The sequence below is a fragment of the Micrasema longulum genome, unplaced genomic scaffold, assembly GCF_059751315.1.
Source record: "Micrasema longulum isolate JH-2025_06_02 unplaced genomic scaffold, ASM5975131v1 h1tg000307l, whole genome shotgun sequence".
Lineage (NCBI taxonomy): Eukaryota > Metazoa > Arthropoda > Insecta > Trichoptera > Brachycentridae > Micrasema > Micrasema longulum.
The window spans coordinates 140,515-156,539 of record NW_028277511.1 but is presented as its reverse complement, the minus strand read 5'-3'; the positions used below and the strand labels follow the sequence as shown (position 1 = coordinate 156,539).

The window sequence follows — 16,025 nt, the reverse complement described above, 5'->3', positions numbered from 1 at the left end:
AAAAGAAAAAACATTAGCAGCATCATTAACAAACAGATTAAATAGAAGAGGGGCCAAGTGGGCACCCTGTGGTACACCAGAAGTTACTAGGAAGCTATTTGATATGAAGTTATTGATTTTTACACTTTGTTTTCTATGTGAGAGGTAGGATTTTAAAAACGATAAAAAGGGATCTCTAATGCCTACAGCACGAAGTTTAGCACATAAAATGTTGTGATCAACTTTGTCAAAGGCCTTGGAGAAGTCTGTATACAGTACATCAGCTTGAAGATTATTCTCGAACGCTGTAAAAATAGTATCAGTAAAAGAAAGCAAATTGGTCGTCGTTGATTTGGCTGTCCTAAATCCATGCTGCTCCTCAATCAGCACATTTTTAAATATAGGTGTTATTTTTTTTGTAATAATTGATTCGAATAGTTTAGGTACAGGAGATATCATTGAAATGGGTCTATAGTTAGTTACGTTAGATTTATCACCAGATTTGAATATCGGTCTTATTATAGAAATTTTCCAAATATCAGGAAATACACTCGTTGTTAAAGACATATTAAACAGTAAAGACAGAGGCTTGGCAAGACTAGATTTACAATTTGATAGTAGTATTTCAGGAATACCATCTGGACCAATACATTTACCATTACCAAGTTTACTTAGAGCGATTCTGACATCCTCAGCTGACACTTCACAATTATTCAGGTCTACAGTATTAGTATAGCTAAATAAGGAATTAACATTGGAAGAATTATTAACATATACTGAAGAAAAATGCGTTGCAAAAAGATTAGCTATGTCGGTACCATTAGATGCGTGTTTATCTTTAAGAAACATACTTATTGGCAGATCGTTATTGAAACGCTTATTAGAAACAAAACTCCAAAACTTTTTGGGATTTATGGACAACATTGTTTCAGTTTCATTGATGTATGATCTATAACAATTGGATGATTCAGACTTCGCAAGTTCTCTTAGTTGAGAAAATTGTTGATAAAATTTGAGATTCCCAGTTTGTTTATAAAGTTTGTGGATCCTTTTCTTTTTCAAAATCAGAGTCTTTAAATCAGAGCTAAACCATTTTGGAAACTTAGGTTGAATAAAATTTCCTTTTGGGATAAATTGTTCCATCCCAATTGCGACTTTATCATTAAATAAGATGACTGCATCATTTATATGAGAATTGCTTAGAATACTGTTCCAATCAATTTCTGAAAGATATTGACTGAGGCCAGCATAATCACCATCTTTAAATTTAAGATATAATGAGTCATTAGGTTTGAGTAAGTTATTAGAAAATGAATGGCAAATATCTCCAGAAATGATCGATATGACGTAATGTAGTATATTCACACTTGAACTGCAATTAAATGTCTACAGATTTACAGTGATAGAAAACCACGTTTTACATATTAATATTATAAGAGGAATATTTGGAATGTGGAGGGATAAATTAAAACAAATTCGTCTATTTTGTTTTTTATTAACACGTTTATATTAAATTAAGATTAAATTCTACAACTTTTGTGACAGATATCGACAGAATCGACAACTTTATCAATAATTTATACAAAAAATAAATGAACTAATATTAACTATGTAAACTAAATTTAAATACAATAAATACATTGAATAAAAGATGAAATTATTTTTACTAGGCCATTTGAGCAGCTCAAACAAGTGTCACGGCAGTTAAAAATAAAATATAAATATACAAAAAAGGTATTTAAAGATTGTTGGTAAGATTCAGGAAAAAAAGTTTTATTTTTTACTGAATATTATTAAACATTTGTAAACCCAATATACGCCTTCACCATAGTTATTGCACAAAAATATAAAACCAACAAGACATGCGTTTTAATAACAAATAATTTAACTCTTTTTTCAATTATTTCTCCCACAACATAAAATATTTTCATGTTTTTTTTATGAGTGCATGTTTGTCCTAATCAGTGCAAATGCTTATTAAAATGCATGTCGTGTTGGTTTTATATTTTTGGGTGGGTTTTGCGTGTTTGTTTAGTTGGTGTCCTGACAAAAAGACGGGTACGTCTCGAAACCGGTAGACATAGACATATCGGTAAGTGGTTACACACAAATATTTAATAACATTTAGTAAAAGGTTTGACCACAAAGTTAATGCTTTAAATATTAATAATATTATTTCTTTTATTTTAAAACATATCACAAAATTTTAAAGAGATTGTATACAAAACAATATTTCAAGATGAAATCTATGATATTTAATTACCGTTTATTTTATCGATAAATACACACAATTTCGCTTTATTTTTTGTTGCCTAAAACAGTCGAAAGTAATTTTATTAAAAACCAGCTAAAATGTTAAAACTTGAATAATTAAATTGAATTGTTTAATTTCACGGACTAAATAATTCATTCGTCTAATTTTGAAAACGTTGAACTTTTTATAAATCCTTTTGTTTTATAACGATTTTGTTTTTAGATTTTACTAACGTTTCAGTTATCTGTATAGAAAGTTAATCATATTGCAGGATGGTGGATAAATAATATTGAATCCACTATTAATATTACTGAAAAAATTCAATAATTCTAAAAAAAAACAATATGATGATATTATAAAATTCAATCTAGTATAAATCCAATAATTGACTGTTAACCTAGACTTGATTGAGTAAGTGAGTGACAAGTGAATCAGACCAATAAATTAAAACACATATAACCGAATGTACTACTCTCTTAAATTATTTTTAAAATATTGTTTTTCAAAATAAGAAAAGACTCGGTACCAATGTTAAATAAAATTAATGCCAATAAAATAAGAATTTATGTTTAATATACTGCTGATTTTAATTAATTGAGCAAAGTTCGTTTACTGTCAACAAAATTTACAATATTAATCTCTTAATAAAGCGATAAAATAGTAACATATTATATTTGCATATGCATGATATATTTTTATTTATATTATTATTGAAGAAGCTTGTTATAGAATATTTAGGCAAATCGTTATTATATCAATTAAAATAATATTTTACTTGTCGCTTAATTAGTCATAATAATCATTAAAGACATAAACATAAGTTCGATTCGATGGTTTAAAACTAAATAACTAAAACAAAATTTTGTTTGATCTTCTATTAACACAAAATTAATAGTTGTTCGTGACTTGAGCAATGTTCTAATTAAAAATAATTTGATTGTATAATTATTTTTTTAATGTAAAAAAGTGCTCTTTCTTCTATTATTATCAAAACTTCAATTAGTTTTCAAATAATAGGTATAAAAATAATGACTTAATTTGAATATAAGTTTACGCATCATACAAAAAATTGAGCTGATCATATCACATTATAGTATAAATAAACGTATATAATATATTAATATAATATAATATAATATATTAATAATAATAAATTATAGTATAAATAAAAAAGATGCCCATTAGAGGGTGAAAGCGCTAATTGGTCAAAATAAATAAGTGGAAGCGTACCAAGTATTTTTAAAATTAATAACTTATATGTAAATATAAGTTATTACATCATTACAATGGAATTCCATCAAGAATTGTCAATAAATAATTTAAATGAAAAAAAGTATAAATAAACAATTTAATACATGATGTAATAACTTATATTTACATAATACTGCTGCTCCAAATTTAATTTACTTTGTCCCCATTTCGATATTTTGAATTCAAAATTTTGTGACATCAAAAAAAATCTTTTTGAAACACTGTAAAATAAAACATTTGTCAGTGTGTAATAAGTTTATGTTCATTTAAATATGTTTATTTTATTATGATATCAAAATTTTGAATCGGTCAAATATATTATGAAAATCCCTCTCCTCCACTCCTCCACTCAATTTCCTCATCCTTGACCTTCTTACGAGCTCTTTTTTTTCTCATCTCTTATATAATATATAATTCTCTTTACTGTGTAACATATTCTCTCATTATATTTGTGAAAAACTTTAACTGGATGTATGTACTATTTTTTATTCTTATATAATAACTGTGGTTTTTCCTTAATAAATACAAATTAAAATATAAGTTATTCATTTAAAAATATTTGGTACACTTCTCTTATTTATTTGACCAATTAGCGCTTTTACCTTCTAATTTTCATCTTCAGACTGGTGAATATTATACAGTGTAAGGATAATTTATATAAAACTAAATATGATCTTAAGTGTACGAGTAGGTACATTTAAAAATAAGTTGAAAAAGATACAGTACATTTCAATGGAACAGAGTGAGACAAATTATTGAAACATGTGTTGGCGGTGTACTAAATATAAGTTATTACATCATAACAGTGGAATTCCATCAAGAATTGTCAAAAAATAATTTAAATAAAATAACTTAATACATATTATACATGCTATAATATTTTTTCACATATTAAGTTTTTCTACTGACATTCTCGGTGGAACTGCATTTTAATTATAATAATAAAAATACGTATTTAGTTTCAGATGTCGGTCACGACGAAACACGGTCATACAATTATAAGTAAAAGTGTAATTAAAGTATATTGAATATAATACTATAATCTGTCTTGAAAACAATATGATTTTATTTTATGCTGGTTGCTTTTTTGCACAATGTCTACAGTCAATACTCGCCATGTTATTATACTACGCGAGTCTCTTAAAATGTGAAAGATTTATCAATGTTTTCACGAAACGATCACTCGGTACAATGCTAATACATTCTATATATTATATTACGCTTTTGGGCGCCTACCTCGAATGTGAATCCGCGTATATTTTTTATATTTCGGAGCATTTGTGAGTTTGATTTTACTTTGCCATCTCCCAAATTGTGCAGGTTTGGGACCTTCCGGTGTACCGTTTGTCTCATCTTCCCAGGATTCTCTCTGCGGAGCTCTGTGAGGACGAACTTTTCCCCACGGCGCACGATGAGGTTTCCGTGGTCGTTTATTTTCCCACTGCTCGTAATTTCTATTGCTTCGAGGCCTCTCGCTATCCCACACTTCGTAGTTTGGATGTTTTTGGGGTCTATCTGTTTCCCACGAGTCGTAATCTAAATCGTCGAAGGGTCTCTTACTTTCCCAAGATTCGAAGCTGTTACGAATTTTCGAAGGTTTCTCGTGATCCCGCGCTTCGTAATTTAAGTTGACATTTGAATTTTCATTCCACGAATCGAAGTTAGAGCGCGGTTTCTTCGGGGGTTTTTCTAGTACCCACGACGGAATCCTGGCCTTTTTACGAGGTCTTTCACTCTCCCATTCGCCTTCGTCTTCCTCGGGAAAAGGAATATCGCTTTCCCAGGAATGTGTATCTCTATACGGTTTACGTTTCGGTTTCGAGTTGTTTTTTGGAATTCTACTAGCTTGGTTTTTCGGTTTGACGTTCCGTTTTGAGTTTTCCCATTCGCCACTGTCGTGGTTTTTCGGTTTGACGTTTCGTTTTGAGTTTTCCCATTCGCCACTGTCGTGGTTCTGGCGAGGCGGTTCTTTCGGCCACGATGTAGTTTCGCGGGGTCGGTACTTTGGCCATATCTCCGAATAAGGTTTTCTTTTTCTACTATTCGTTTTCCGTAAGTCTTTAGACGGCCTTTTTTCCCAGGGTTGTTCGTCCGAATCGTAATTGAATGTGTTCTTCAAATGTGAATTTTGACTTTCCCACTCATCATCTTCGGACTCGTCATCCTGCAACATTTCATCTGAGTATTTATCCATCAAATGGTCTTCCGGTGCTTGATGATAAACATTTTTGATAATGGGTATCTTAACCGGAAAGGGTTTTATCACCGGCACAGCCACCTATAAAAAAAATACCAGAAATGTCATATTAGAATAAAGTTTACCTAAATTAATAACCACCTACAACAAAACGACTGATTATCGAAAACGTTTTTTTGTGAATATTAAGATCATATTTTTCGATTTGATGTTCCTTCACTAATTTGCATGCCTAAAATATTATCTGATGTGCTCAAAAGCGTTTTAAAAGAGAGACGCAAATTATTGACCAATATTGGATATTGAACAATAGATATTAACCGATAAAGTGAGATTTCCCTCTAGTGAAGGTAAAAATGTTTCTCTAACCTGCTTTTGTATCTGATAAGGAACACGTTTTTCAACAGGGAAAGGGACGTTCTTGTACACCGGATACGGTACTGTCTTCTCAACCGCTAATGTGATTTCTTTGACAAACGGCACCGGGACGGGTTTCGCTATTGGCACCCGCACGGGGTACGGTTGTGGTACGGGGACTATTATAGTCGGCCCATTTTGGGTCTGTAACTAATTCATTTGTGTATTAATTATTTAGGATATAGGAAGAGTGGAACGATCGGAACTGTGATAGAAGTCAGTGGGAGAGACAGTGTATTGCAAGGTGGGGAATAGTACCCGAGTACCAACATAAAATACAATTCTGGACAGTTTTAAAAAGTTATCATTGTGAAGAAGAGTACATTTTTTTATAAAGAAGGGAGGGGATTTACTTTTGATCAAAAGTAATGACGTGCATGATAAAACAAATGAATACCATGAACTAATAAATTTTTAATTTTTTTAAACACGTGATTAAAAAAAATTCATTGCCCTAAAGAAAAATATATACGTCATGTGGCGTGTTGATTACTGTGAAAATATTTACGCTAATTATTTTAATATTAAAATATTTTATCGAATATATTTAACGCTGTCAATTAAATCGCTCGTATTCGTGTTAAAGAAAAACAATATCACACGTTTGCACTCGTTATTGAATAAAATCCATCTAATAAACAAGAGGACTGAACAGAGGCCATTGAACGACGACGAACATTTTCTACTCGTATTTGATATCTGGAAAATGCGCTGTGCATAGTTCTGTGACGTGCGCATTCAAGAAACTCACATTCGCAGGAATAATAGCGAGTGCGAAATATCCAATATCATCTACTCCGGGCATTCTTTCTAATACTCTTCGAGCATAATCATATTGTAGGCACAAACTCTCTAATACGCAGGCTTATAAACGTGTAAAGTATTACTGATGTCGATAAACAAGGGAAAACAAATAAGGTTAAATCAGTTTAACGTACAATATTAACAACTTTTTTTTTAAAGGTCGCCATTTTATAAAGTTCACTCTAAATTAAAATTATGAGGCGTTTAGGAACTTTTGTTTATAAATTTAATGTTAAATAAAACTGCGAAAACATTGTATAGTTTTTGGGTGATACCGTGTATCACGGTTTCACCCAAAAAAGATACATAATATTGATAACAGTGACCGTGAAAACCTTCGCACCTATTTATTGTATAGTTTATTTATATTTAGTAAAAAATTTTTTTTCGTGAAGAAACATTTATTCTTTCTAAACTCCTAGTTTAGATAAAGTAAACTAAATATTTATGGTGAAAACCATGAGTTGAGCCGATGACTCCGTGAATGTATGGAAGAGTTTTGAAAGAGTTACTAGTAAAAGTGAAGTTCAGTGTCAAAATTAATGTGACTAAAAGCTGTAAGCTGAAATATAAATCATATGAACGAAATGCATATTCAGTTAGTCGTCATTTATTATATTCGATTTGAGTATATAACTCAGTGTTACATGAGAACCACATCTAAAAAATAGGAAATATATTTATTACACATTCCAATCTTTACGCACCTACACTTTGATGGGGTAGGTACATTAGCAGTACAGTAAAACTCCATTTATCCAAACTTTAATCGTCTGGATTGTCAAATATTCGGATCGACATTAGGAAATAAAAAATAAAGGAGATGTTATAGTAAAAAATAAAAAAAGGACGCTAGCGCGGCGCCTGGCGCGTTTCTTCGTCAATCAACTTTGCTGGACATTTAAGTAAGTTTTTATGTGGTAACGTCCGGAACTCATTTATCCGGATAGTTAAGAGTTTTATCATCATTTATTATATAAATAAAACACGAGTGATACTTTAATCCACAAATTTGGAATGTCCAGTGACCGGTTTCATCGCTTTCGCGACATCTTCGAGACTGGTATCTTTATTAAAGGGTTAAATGTATTTATTCAAAACAGAGGTTTATTTATATACAAAACCACACTCACGAAGGATGGGACGCTAAAAATAAAATAAAATATTTAAACTCATTAAAATAGCATTATATCAACTCATTAGTTAATCCAAAAAAAAAATTTTTGATAATGATCCTTAAGATAAAAATAACTTTATTAAATTTACTTACATATAACTTTGAATTATCTATCCTTACCTCTGTTTTGTATAAATACATTTAACTCTTTAATAAAGATACCAATCTTGAATATGTCGCGAAAGCGATGAAACCGGTCACTGGATATTCCAAATTTGTGGATTAAAGTATCACTCGTGTTTTATTTATATAATAAATTACAATGAACTTCCATCAAGAATTTTCACTTACAAACTTAAATGTTTTAGTTTTATTGTCTATTCAAACAAAAAATGGGTGGCGCTAATAATAATTTAGAAATTATTATTATGGATAGTATAATATCTCAAGGGCGCTTTACAAAGTAATTCTATAGATAAGTCAATTTAATTGAAGCTTTTAAATTTGTTATTTGATTAAAACAATTTATTTCTATGTCACATGCTACGAATTTATTCAAATGATTTAGAGAACAATTGGGATTTAAGTTTTTTACGAAACATCACTTCACTTTCACAGCCTCGCACCTCTGCTGGGAGAGCATTCCATGCCATAGGACATACGACCGCAAATGCGCGTTCACTAAATTTAGTGCGCTGTTTGCGAAGAGGTATAAAACTATTCATCTCGCCGTAGACGTAGCTGATCTAAGCGTGAAACGCCCGTCAGCTACATAGTTCATCTGGAATGCATAGTTTCCTTAGATATTCCGGAGCAGAGTTGTGCAGTGATTTATACATAACGTAACAGAGTTTGTATTCCACTCTCTGTGGAAAATGTAGCCAGTGTAATTCTCAAAGGAGTGGAGTGATTTGACTGAACTTAGAGATTCCAAAAATAAGTCTCTCTGCAGCATTTAATACAGACTGTAGGCGAGTCATTTTGTTCATTGATAAACCCACCCCTTTTCAAAAATAAATGCACATCCTTATAGCGGTGGCCTCCGTGGTGTAGTGGTCAAGACGCTTGACTCACACACGAAAGGTTCCGGGTTCGATTTCCGGTGAGAAAACAAAAAATAAAATGTGATTTTTCTCAAGCCTGGGTGTTCTGTGATGTAATTCACCACTGTTATTGGGCCTCCTGGCCTGTTGTGGTGCAAAAAAAAAAAAATAAACATGAAGGAAAATTTTTTTTTTTTAATTTTTAAATATGAATGTGGGCTATTTTTGTTTGAAAATACGTAGGTATAGAAAGTTTCATGATTTTATTTACATTTTTAAATGGACACCCTTCGTAAACTCCACAACTATTCTTTGTTTTTTATTATTATTATTTTTATTTGGAGAACATACAGCTATATTTATTTTAAATATAAAAGAAAAGAAATAACAAATAAGCCAATTACAGGTTTTCACAAGTAGCATCACGGTAAGTTAAAAAATATTCTCGAACATAAAATGAACAGTAATCTAATGTTAATACAAAAAAAGTAAAAATACTACGAATTATTTCGAATGCAAACGCCGCACGTCATTAATTGTCAATGCATCGTTTACATCTTTGCTTAAAACTATGTATATATTTATGTGGTAACGATGCGACGCCGACGGTGTCTAACTGATATTCCACACCAAGTCTGTGCCTGGCATGCAATTAATTATTTTTAGTGATTTGGTATTCCATTATTCAGAGTTTTGGTATGCCATGTATTCAGAGTTGACAATCTATCTGATTTCGCGAAATAATAACGATGTTTTAAATTAATAAAAAAAATAAATTTAGAAAATTGATTATTAATTTCCACGGTTAGTGGTGCAGTTTAACGGTCTCTAGATCCATAATGCAACTATCGTACTGAGATACTATCGCTTATATGAAGCGGAACACGCTACGCTGGGTGCGGATATGTTATTATGATCTCAAGTATAGTATTTCCAGTCTGGAGAAAACTGCTGTACAAAAATATTTTACACAATAAATCATAAGTACGAAGTAATCAAACGATTAAACACAAATATTCTTGTAACTCTCCAGTCATGGCTACGATCGAACTGTTACTAGTAATACAAAACAGTCTGAATTATAATTTAGCGCCATGTTTTATTTCTTGTGATTTCGATTGAAAATAAGATAAAAGATATCGTTTTCGCAAATGAAAGTAGTTTCAGAGACAGGTGAAAACAAGATAATATTTTTCGATTTCCTCGCGAATGAAATGAAATATGATTAATATTTCAAAAACAAACATGAATAATTGACTTTTAGAAAAATATGTGTAGGTACCAGCTTAATATAAAACATCATTAATTTATCGATATTATTCCTCGCCGATTATTTTTCTTTTCCATCCCTACCTTGACCTATTCTTATGGTACCTACTTTATATCAAGATAAAGGATACAAAATTAGATTTGGAACAAAATGATCAACATTTTGGTACTACATCATGTGGCATTACGGATTCTTGGAATCGTCGCGCATCGGTGTAGAAGTTGTTATCGTAAATCGTTAAATAATTAATCGTGAAATTACATCACCCAGTGCACGAATATTGAAAAACATCCTCATCGCATTAAAGGTAGGTCCATTCTAAAAAATTGAAAAAAGCGAATTTCGTGCAGTGGTTAAACACTATTATTTGAAAAGGAAAACGGCGTAAAAGACAAAAAAAAAAGCTCGATAAACCTTGCGATGAGTCTGCTCCGTCAGATTACATGGTAAAGTATTGGATTGCTGAATTTAAACGCGGCCAAACAAGCACTGCAACAATACCATCAACAAGAAGGCCAAAAGATGTGGTTACTGAAGAAAATATCAAGAAAATCCTCGATATAGTAATGAATGATCGCCGAGTGAAGTTGCGTGAGATTGTTGAAATGGTAAACATCTCATATGAACGTGTGTTCAACATTTTGCATGAACATTTGCATATGAAAAAGCTATCGCAAGATGGGTGCCGCGTTTGCTGAGTGTCGAACAAAAACGAGTTCGAGAGACCACTTCACAGCAGTGTTTGGACATGATACAGCGTAATCCTGTTGATTTTTGACGGCGATTAATAACTGTTGATGAAACGTGGGTGCACCACTATACACCTGAAACCAAAAATCAATCGAAACAATTGGTGGAAGCTGGTGAAAGTGCTCTGAAGAAGGCAAAGGCAGTGAAATCGGCTGTCAAGGTTATGGCCACTGTATTTTGGGATGCACTCGGAATATTGATAATCGATTATCTTGAAAAAGGATCCACAATGACAAAAAAGTATTATCGTGCATTATTGGATCAGTTGAATGATGCAATCAAGGAAAAACGACCACATTTAAAGAAGAAAAAAGTGCTCTTTTTTCAAGACGACGCGCCAGTTCACATAGCATTAGATACGATGCTAAAATTACGTGAAATATACTTTGAATTGGTTGATCATCCACCCTATAGTCCAGATTTAGCTCCTAGTGACGTTTTTCTGTTTTCAAACTTGAAAAAATGACTCGCAAGAAAAAGATTCAGCTCAAACGAAAAAGTGATTACCGAAAATAACGCGTATTTTGAGATCTTCCCGAAATGGTTTAATTCAAATGGTATAAAAAAAGTTGAAATATCGTGTTACTAAGTGTGTCGAAGTAAAAGGAGACTATGTTGAGAAATAAATGGTTTTTGAAAAAAAAAAAGTTTTTTTCCTACTTAGGTAGCTTCATTTTCAATCCGCCCTCGTACTATAAAAATGACACGGAGTGTTCCCGGTGGCGACTGCGACACGGTAAACAAAACAAAACAAAATATACTGTTTGCCCTGTAGATGGCTCCTGCAGTGGTAGCCGAAACGTCGAAACGAATCCAACTTACGCGTGATCTCCCAAAATAGATATATACTGGTAATAGTGACCGTGAAAACCACGTACCTAGTCACTAAGATTATTTTTAATATTTTCACAATTTGTTAAAATGATTTTTTGATCATTTCGCAAAAAGTGTATATTTTTACCAATTTACATTAAATAAGTGGCTTGCGGAGTCTAAAAACGTTTGAAGAAATTTTTTAATATATTTAAAAAAAAAAAGGTTTTTATGACATTAGAGTCATTTTAGATCCTATTACATATTTTTACAACTATACGTTTGAGAAAATAAAATAAAAAACAACCACGGCCACTGTCACCTTATTGTAAAGTGAACTCGTACATTGACATCATCATCAATCCCTTTCCGCACTTTATGGTGCATAGGGCACTGCATTGGTAAACCAATCACAGCGTATCTTGATAATTTTTGTTGCCTGCAGGTAAGATGATCAGTCTTACGCTTCAGGTGCCAGTCCAGGGACTCGTAAATACGCCTTTTTAAATAAATATTTCGTGTTAACCATGTCGGGAATCGAACCCGAGACCTCTTGCATGGTAGGCAAATGCGCTGACCACTACACCACGAGGTCGACATTTTACTGTACATATATTTTACTTGCATTGTACGAGGCATAAGAAGTTGATGATCTTTGTTTTATAAAGCGGTGAATGCTTTGCAGGTAATTGTTAAAATAATGGTTGTGGTTAAAGATATTATTGTAACAATAATAACGATCTAATATAGAGTATTGCGTATTAGTGAAAACATACTTTCTGTTTCAATTTTGATTGAAAAAAGTTAGTGAAGAAACCGTTATATATATAAAAGAAAATACTATCTTTATAAATATGAAAGAAACATCGATAGTTTTTGGTGCAAACATATTTAATAAGCTACTTTTATGCGTAAACTACTCTTACATACCTTAGATTTATAGTCATCGACCTGAAAATTGTCGGGGAACGGTTCGAAATAACTCAATTTTGAATCTCCATTAAAGTTAGTAAATTCATGTTTGTTATCCTTAAAAATATTTTGGCTGTTGAAATCATTTGATAGAGTTAAAACTTCGCTGTTTGTACTAAACACGTCTGCAGATTTAGGAGTATCGAATGATGTTTTGGGAAAATATGGGGTAAATCCATTTACATCTCCGATTGACCAAGTAACATCTCCTTCGTAAGTAATAGTTCTTTCAGTCGTAGTTGTCGGTGTTTGGATAGTAAATTGAGAAGCCACCTGATTTTGTTTAAGAATTTTACTCCATTCAGATGGTAGATCCTGCTTCACATTACTATTCCAACTAGAAGGTATACTTTGCTTTAAACCGTTACTCCAATCGGAAGGAAGATTCTGTTTTAAATGATCGTTCCAATCAAAAGGAACAGTCTGTTTAAGGTTGTTATTCCACTCAGACACAATATTTTGTTTTAGGTTGTTATTCCAATCAGAAGGGATATTTTGCTTCGAATTGTCGCTCCATTCAGAGGGAACCAAATCATTAACACGAATTATTTGTGGTGTTCTTTGGATGTTAAAATTGGCTACACTTTTCGCCTGATGATCAGAATCGTGATTAATATTATAAGAAAACTCAGATTCCTTCGTGTTACTAGTGTCCTTAAAGTCGGAATTTTCGTCGAAAACTTTCCCAAATTTAATAGATTCGATGTTATAACCTGTTCCAGGGCTGTCTCCGTAACTGTTTTGAAAGTTTCCAAAATCCTTTAAGTTTTGAATATCGTATAAAGAGAACGATTCCCTTTCCTTGTCTTTATATTGATTGGCAGATGCATACTTGCCGTCCTTAATGGAACTTTGTTTTTGAAATTCACTGAAATCGTAATCTGTTATGGTCTGTCCCGCGTTCTTCTCTGGTTGAAAATGTATATCCTCATTAGGGGTCTGACGATAAACACTACTCCCTTTATTGGAATGATTTTTATTTATAAAAGCCGCTCGATATTTCTTTTGGTTTTCATTTACAAAAGATCGATAATCAAAATTTGGATTCGCAAACAAATCAGATATATCACGTTTGTTAAATGTATTGGTTTGGTCTTGGTTTGACATTGGTCGCTCACTTTCATTGAATAATGTTAAGTTATTATTTTGTTTCTCTTTTTTATTTTTGGGGACCGTTCTTTTGTTTTTTCTTTTTTTCCTCGGGTGAGAATTATTTTCGCGAGTCTCCGGAAGAGTCGAATAACCGGCATTTTCCTGTAAACCGACACCGTCAAGTCCGTAAATATCAGTGCCTCTTTTTAAGCGTTCCAAATCTATAGGACTAGGGGAGACGACTGTGTTGGAAGTATCGTTTGTTTCGCCTTCAGAAAACTCGGCCATTATCGATAAGAAAAACGCGGTAAACAAAACACTAGTCGGCAAAGACAACATCGTGATATAATAGATGTTTAGATATCGATAATGTAATGAAAATAAAAAAGTTTTTGGACAACTGATACCAATGGCGAATAAGTTAATACTGGCCCGCAATCCCGCATGTATGCCTGCGGTCAGTTCGGAAAGTGATACCACGCCACCACGGTACGCGGTGATCTCTCGGTGAGAGGGGTAAGACGAGATGTAAGAGAAACCCCGAGTCGCATGAGTATGAGAGTTTAAGTCGAGCGGAAAGCTCTTCCCATATCGGTATTCATGGAATTATTAGCAATAGCATCATAAATTTGCTATGAATTTACAATAAAAACCGTTATTGCTAAATACTTTGCTTTTGAAAGATTGATTATCTCTCTCCGATGGCGCTACAGCCCATATCAAGCTTTGGCCTCCTGCAACTTTCGCCTCCAACTCTGTCGGTCCTCAGCCGCCGTCTTCCAATTTGCCACCTGGAGAAACTGCGCTGCATCCTTTCTCACTTCATCCTCCCATCTCAGCCCGGGTCTTCCCACTTATCTCTTTCCTCCCGGGTGTCCGCTCACTATTGTTTTAGGGACACGTGGTCAGATTGATTATGTTATGCATATTTTTTTTTTAATTTGGCAGTGACTGTTCATTGTCATTCAATTGCATTAGTAACATTTTTATTTTTCAATATCATTCATTAAGAAGACTAAGAGGTGCCCAAATTTCGCGGAAGTTCAAAATATGTCGGGAAATTGATATTAGTAAGAAAATAAAAAAAAACTGTGAAAAATGGTCACGCAACTCCGGAGCTCCGAAAAACGGATTCAGTAATTCTAGTATAGTGCAGCGGAATGAAATCAAGCTAGGCAAGGTTGGTATTATGAACGCTCCCGCTGGAGTAGAGAACGCGTTGCTGGCACCTAATTTACGTACTAATTACGTGCTATAAAAGCTTTTTCTACCCCAGCGAGAGCGTTCGTAATCGTATTACGGAAGTTACTATGGAGATGGAGAGAGATCGTTGCCAAAGCTGTAGCATAGTAAATTAATTTCGCATCGTCGAAATGAATTAATTCAAAATAGCAATAATTGGCATCACTAGTACGTCTACAGTGAAATACATGTAGGTACTCGTATCACATCACGCAGAAACATGGAGGCTCCGAGTGAGTGGCGTCCTCAGAACAGCGCCCGTTGCATTTCAATCCGAAAGTACTTATTGCTTATATTTCTATGCTAGCTAGCGCGTGGCGCGGCGGAGGGAAACACGCGAAGCATGTGCTGCTAAATATTTGTGAATAGGTAATAAATAACCCCAATTATTGTCATCAGTAAATCGTGCGTTAAGTAAAAACAATACCGCTAATTAGTCAACGACGCGAACGTACTTCTCGGTGATGTCGCAACGAAACTTTTTACAAAATACCTAACTAAAATTTAGAAAAAAAATGTATTTAACGATGTGGGTAAGACAAGTGTTATTTAAAATTATTACGACTATGTATAATAAATACCAAAAACTGATTTAAATGTTAACTTAAAGGACGATTCGTAAAAATAACTGCAATTTTGTATGATAAATTTGTTGATTTTATACATGTCGTAGGTACAAGATGGTTTTTGGTGTAAACGCTAAAGTTTACGTCCGATATTCGTAAATCGCGGCTCTTAACGATGCTGTTTAAAATTCTCTCGGGAAAAGCGTTACCAAAATTTACGTCCGATATTATCGAGTCTTTTTTTTAAACCAAAAACTT

The 16,025-nt window shown here is 32.9% G+C and overlaps 1 protein-coding gene across 2 annotated transcripts; it reads right to left on the bottom strand.

Annotated features, from left to right (window-relative positions):
- Positions 1–4,547: 4,547 nt before the first annotated feature.
- On the bottom strand, positions 4,548–14,444 carry LOC148282637 (uncharacterized). Of its 2 annotated transcripts, XM_088224748.1 has the most exons (3): positions 12,826–14,428; positions 6,051–6,248; positions 4,548–5,762 (listed from the first exon to the last, which is right to left on the bottom strand). In XM_088224748.1, exons 1-3 carry the CDS (start codon positions 14,296–14,298, stop codon positions 4,701–4,703), a joined length of 2,733 nt encoding a protein of 910 aa, XP_088080874.1. In that variant the 5' UTR covers positions 14,299–14,428; the 3' UTR covers positions 4,548–4,700. The 2 variants fall into 2 exon arrangements, with proteins under 2 accessions (XP_088080874.1, XP_088080875.1); XM_088224749.1 differs by lacking the exon at positions 6,051–6,248 and having other exon boundaries at positions 12,826–14,444.
- Between the last annotated feature and the right edge of the window lie 1,581 nt (positions 14,445–16,025).

Excerpts from the sequence above, each read along its gene's own strand:
- LOC148282637 (XM_088224748.1), bottom strand. The coding sequence starts at position 14,298 with ATGTTGTCTTTGCCGACTAGTGTTTTGTTTACCGCGTTTTTCTTATCG. Across the intron at positions 6,249-12,825 it reads TCGATGACTATAAATCTAAG|TTACAGACCCAAAATGGGCC; the intron begins GTATGTAAGAGT and ends CAAATGAATTAG. Across the intron at positions 5,763-6,050 it reads CTTATCAGATACAAAAGCAG|GTGGCTGTGCCGGTGATAAA; the intron begins GTTAGAGAAACA and ends TTTTTTTTATAG.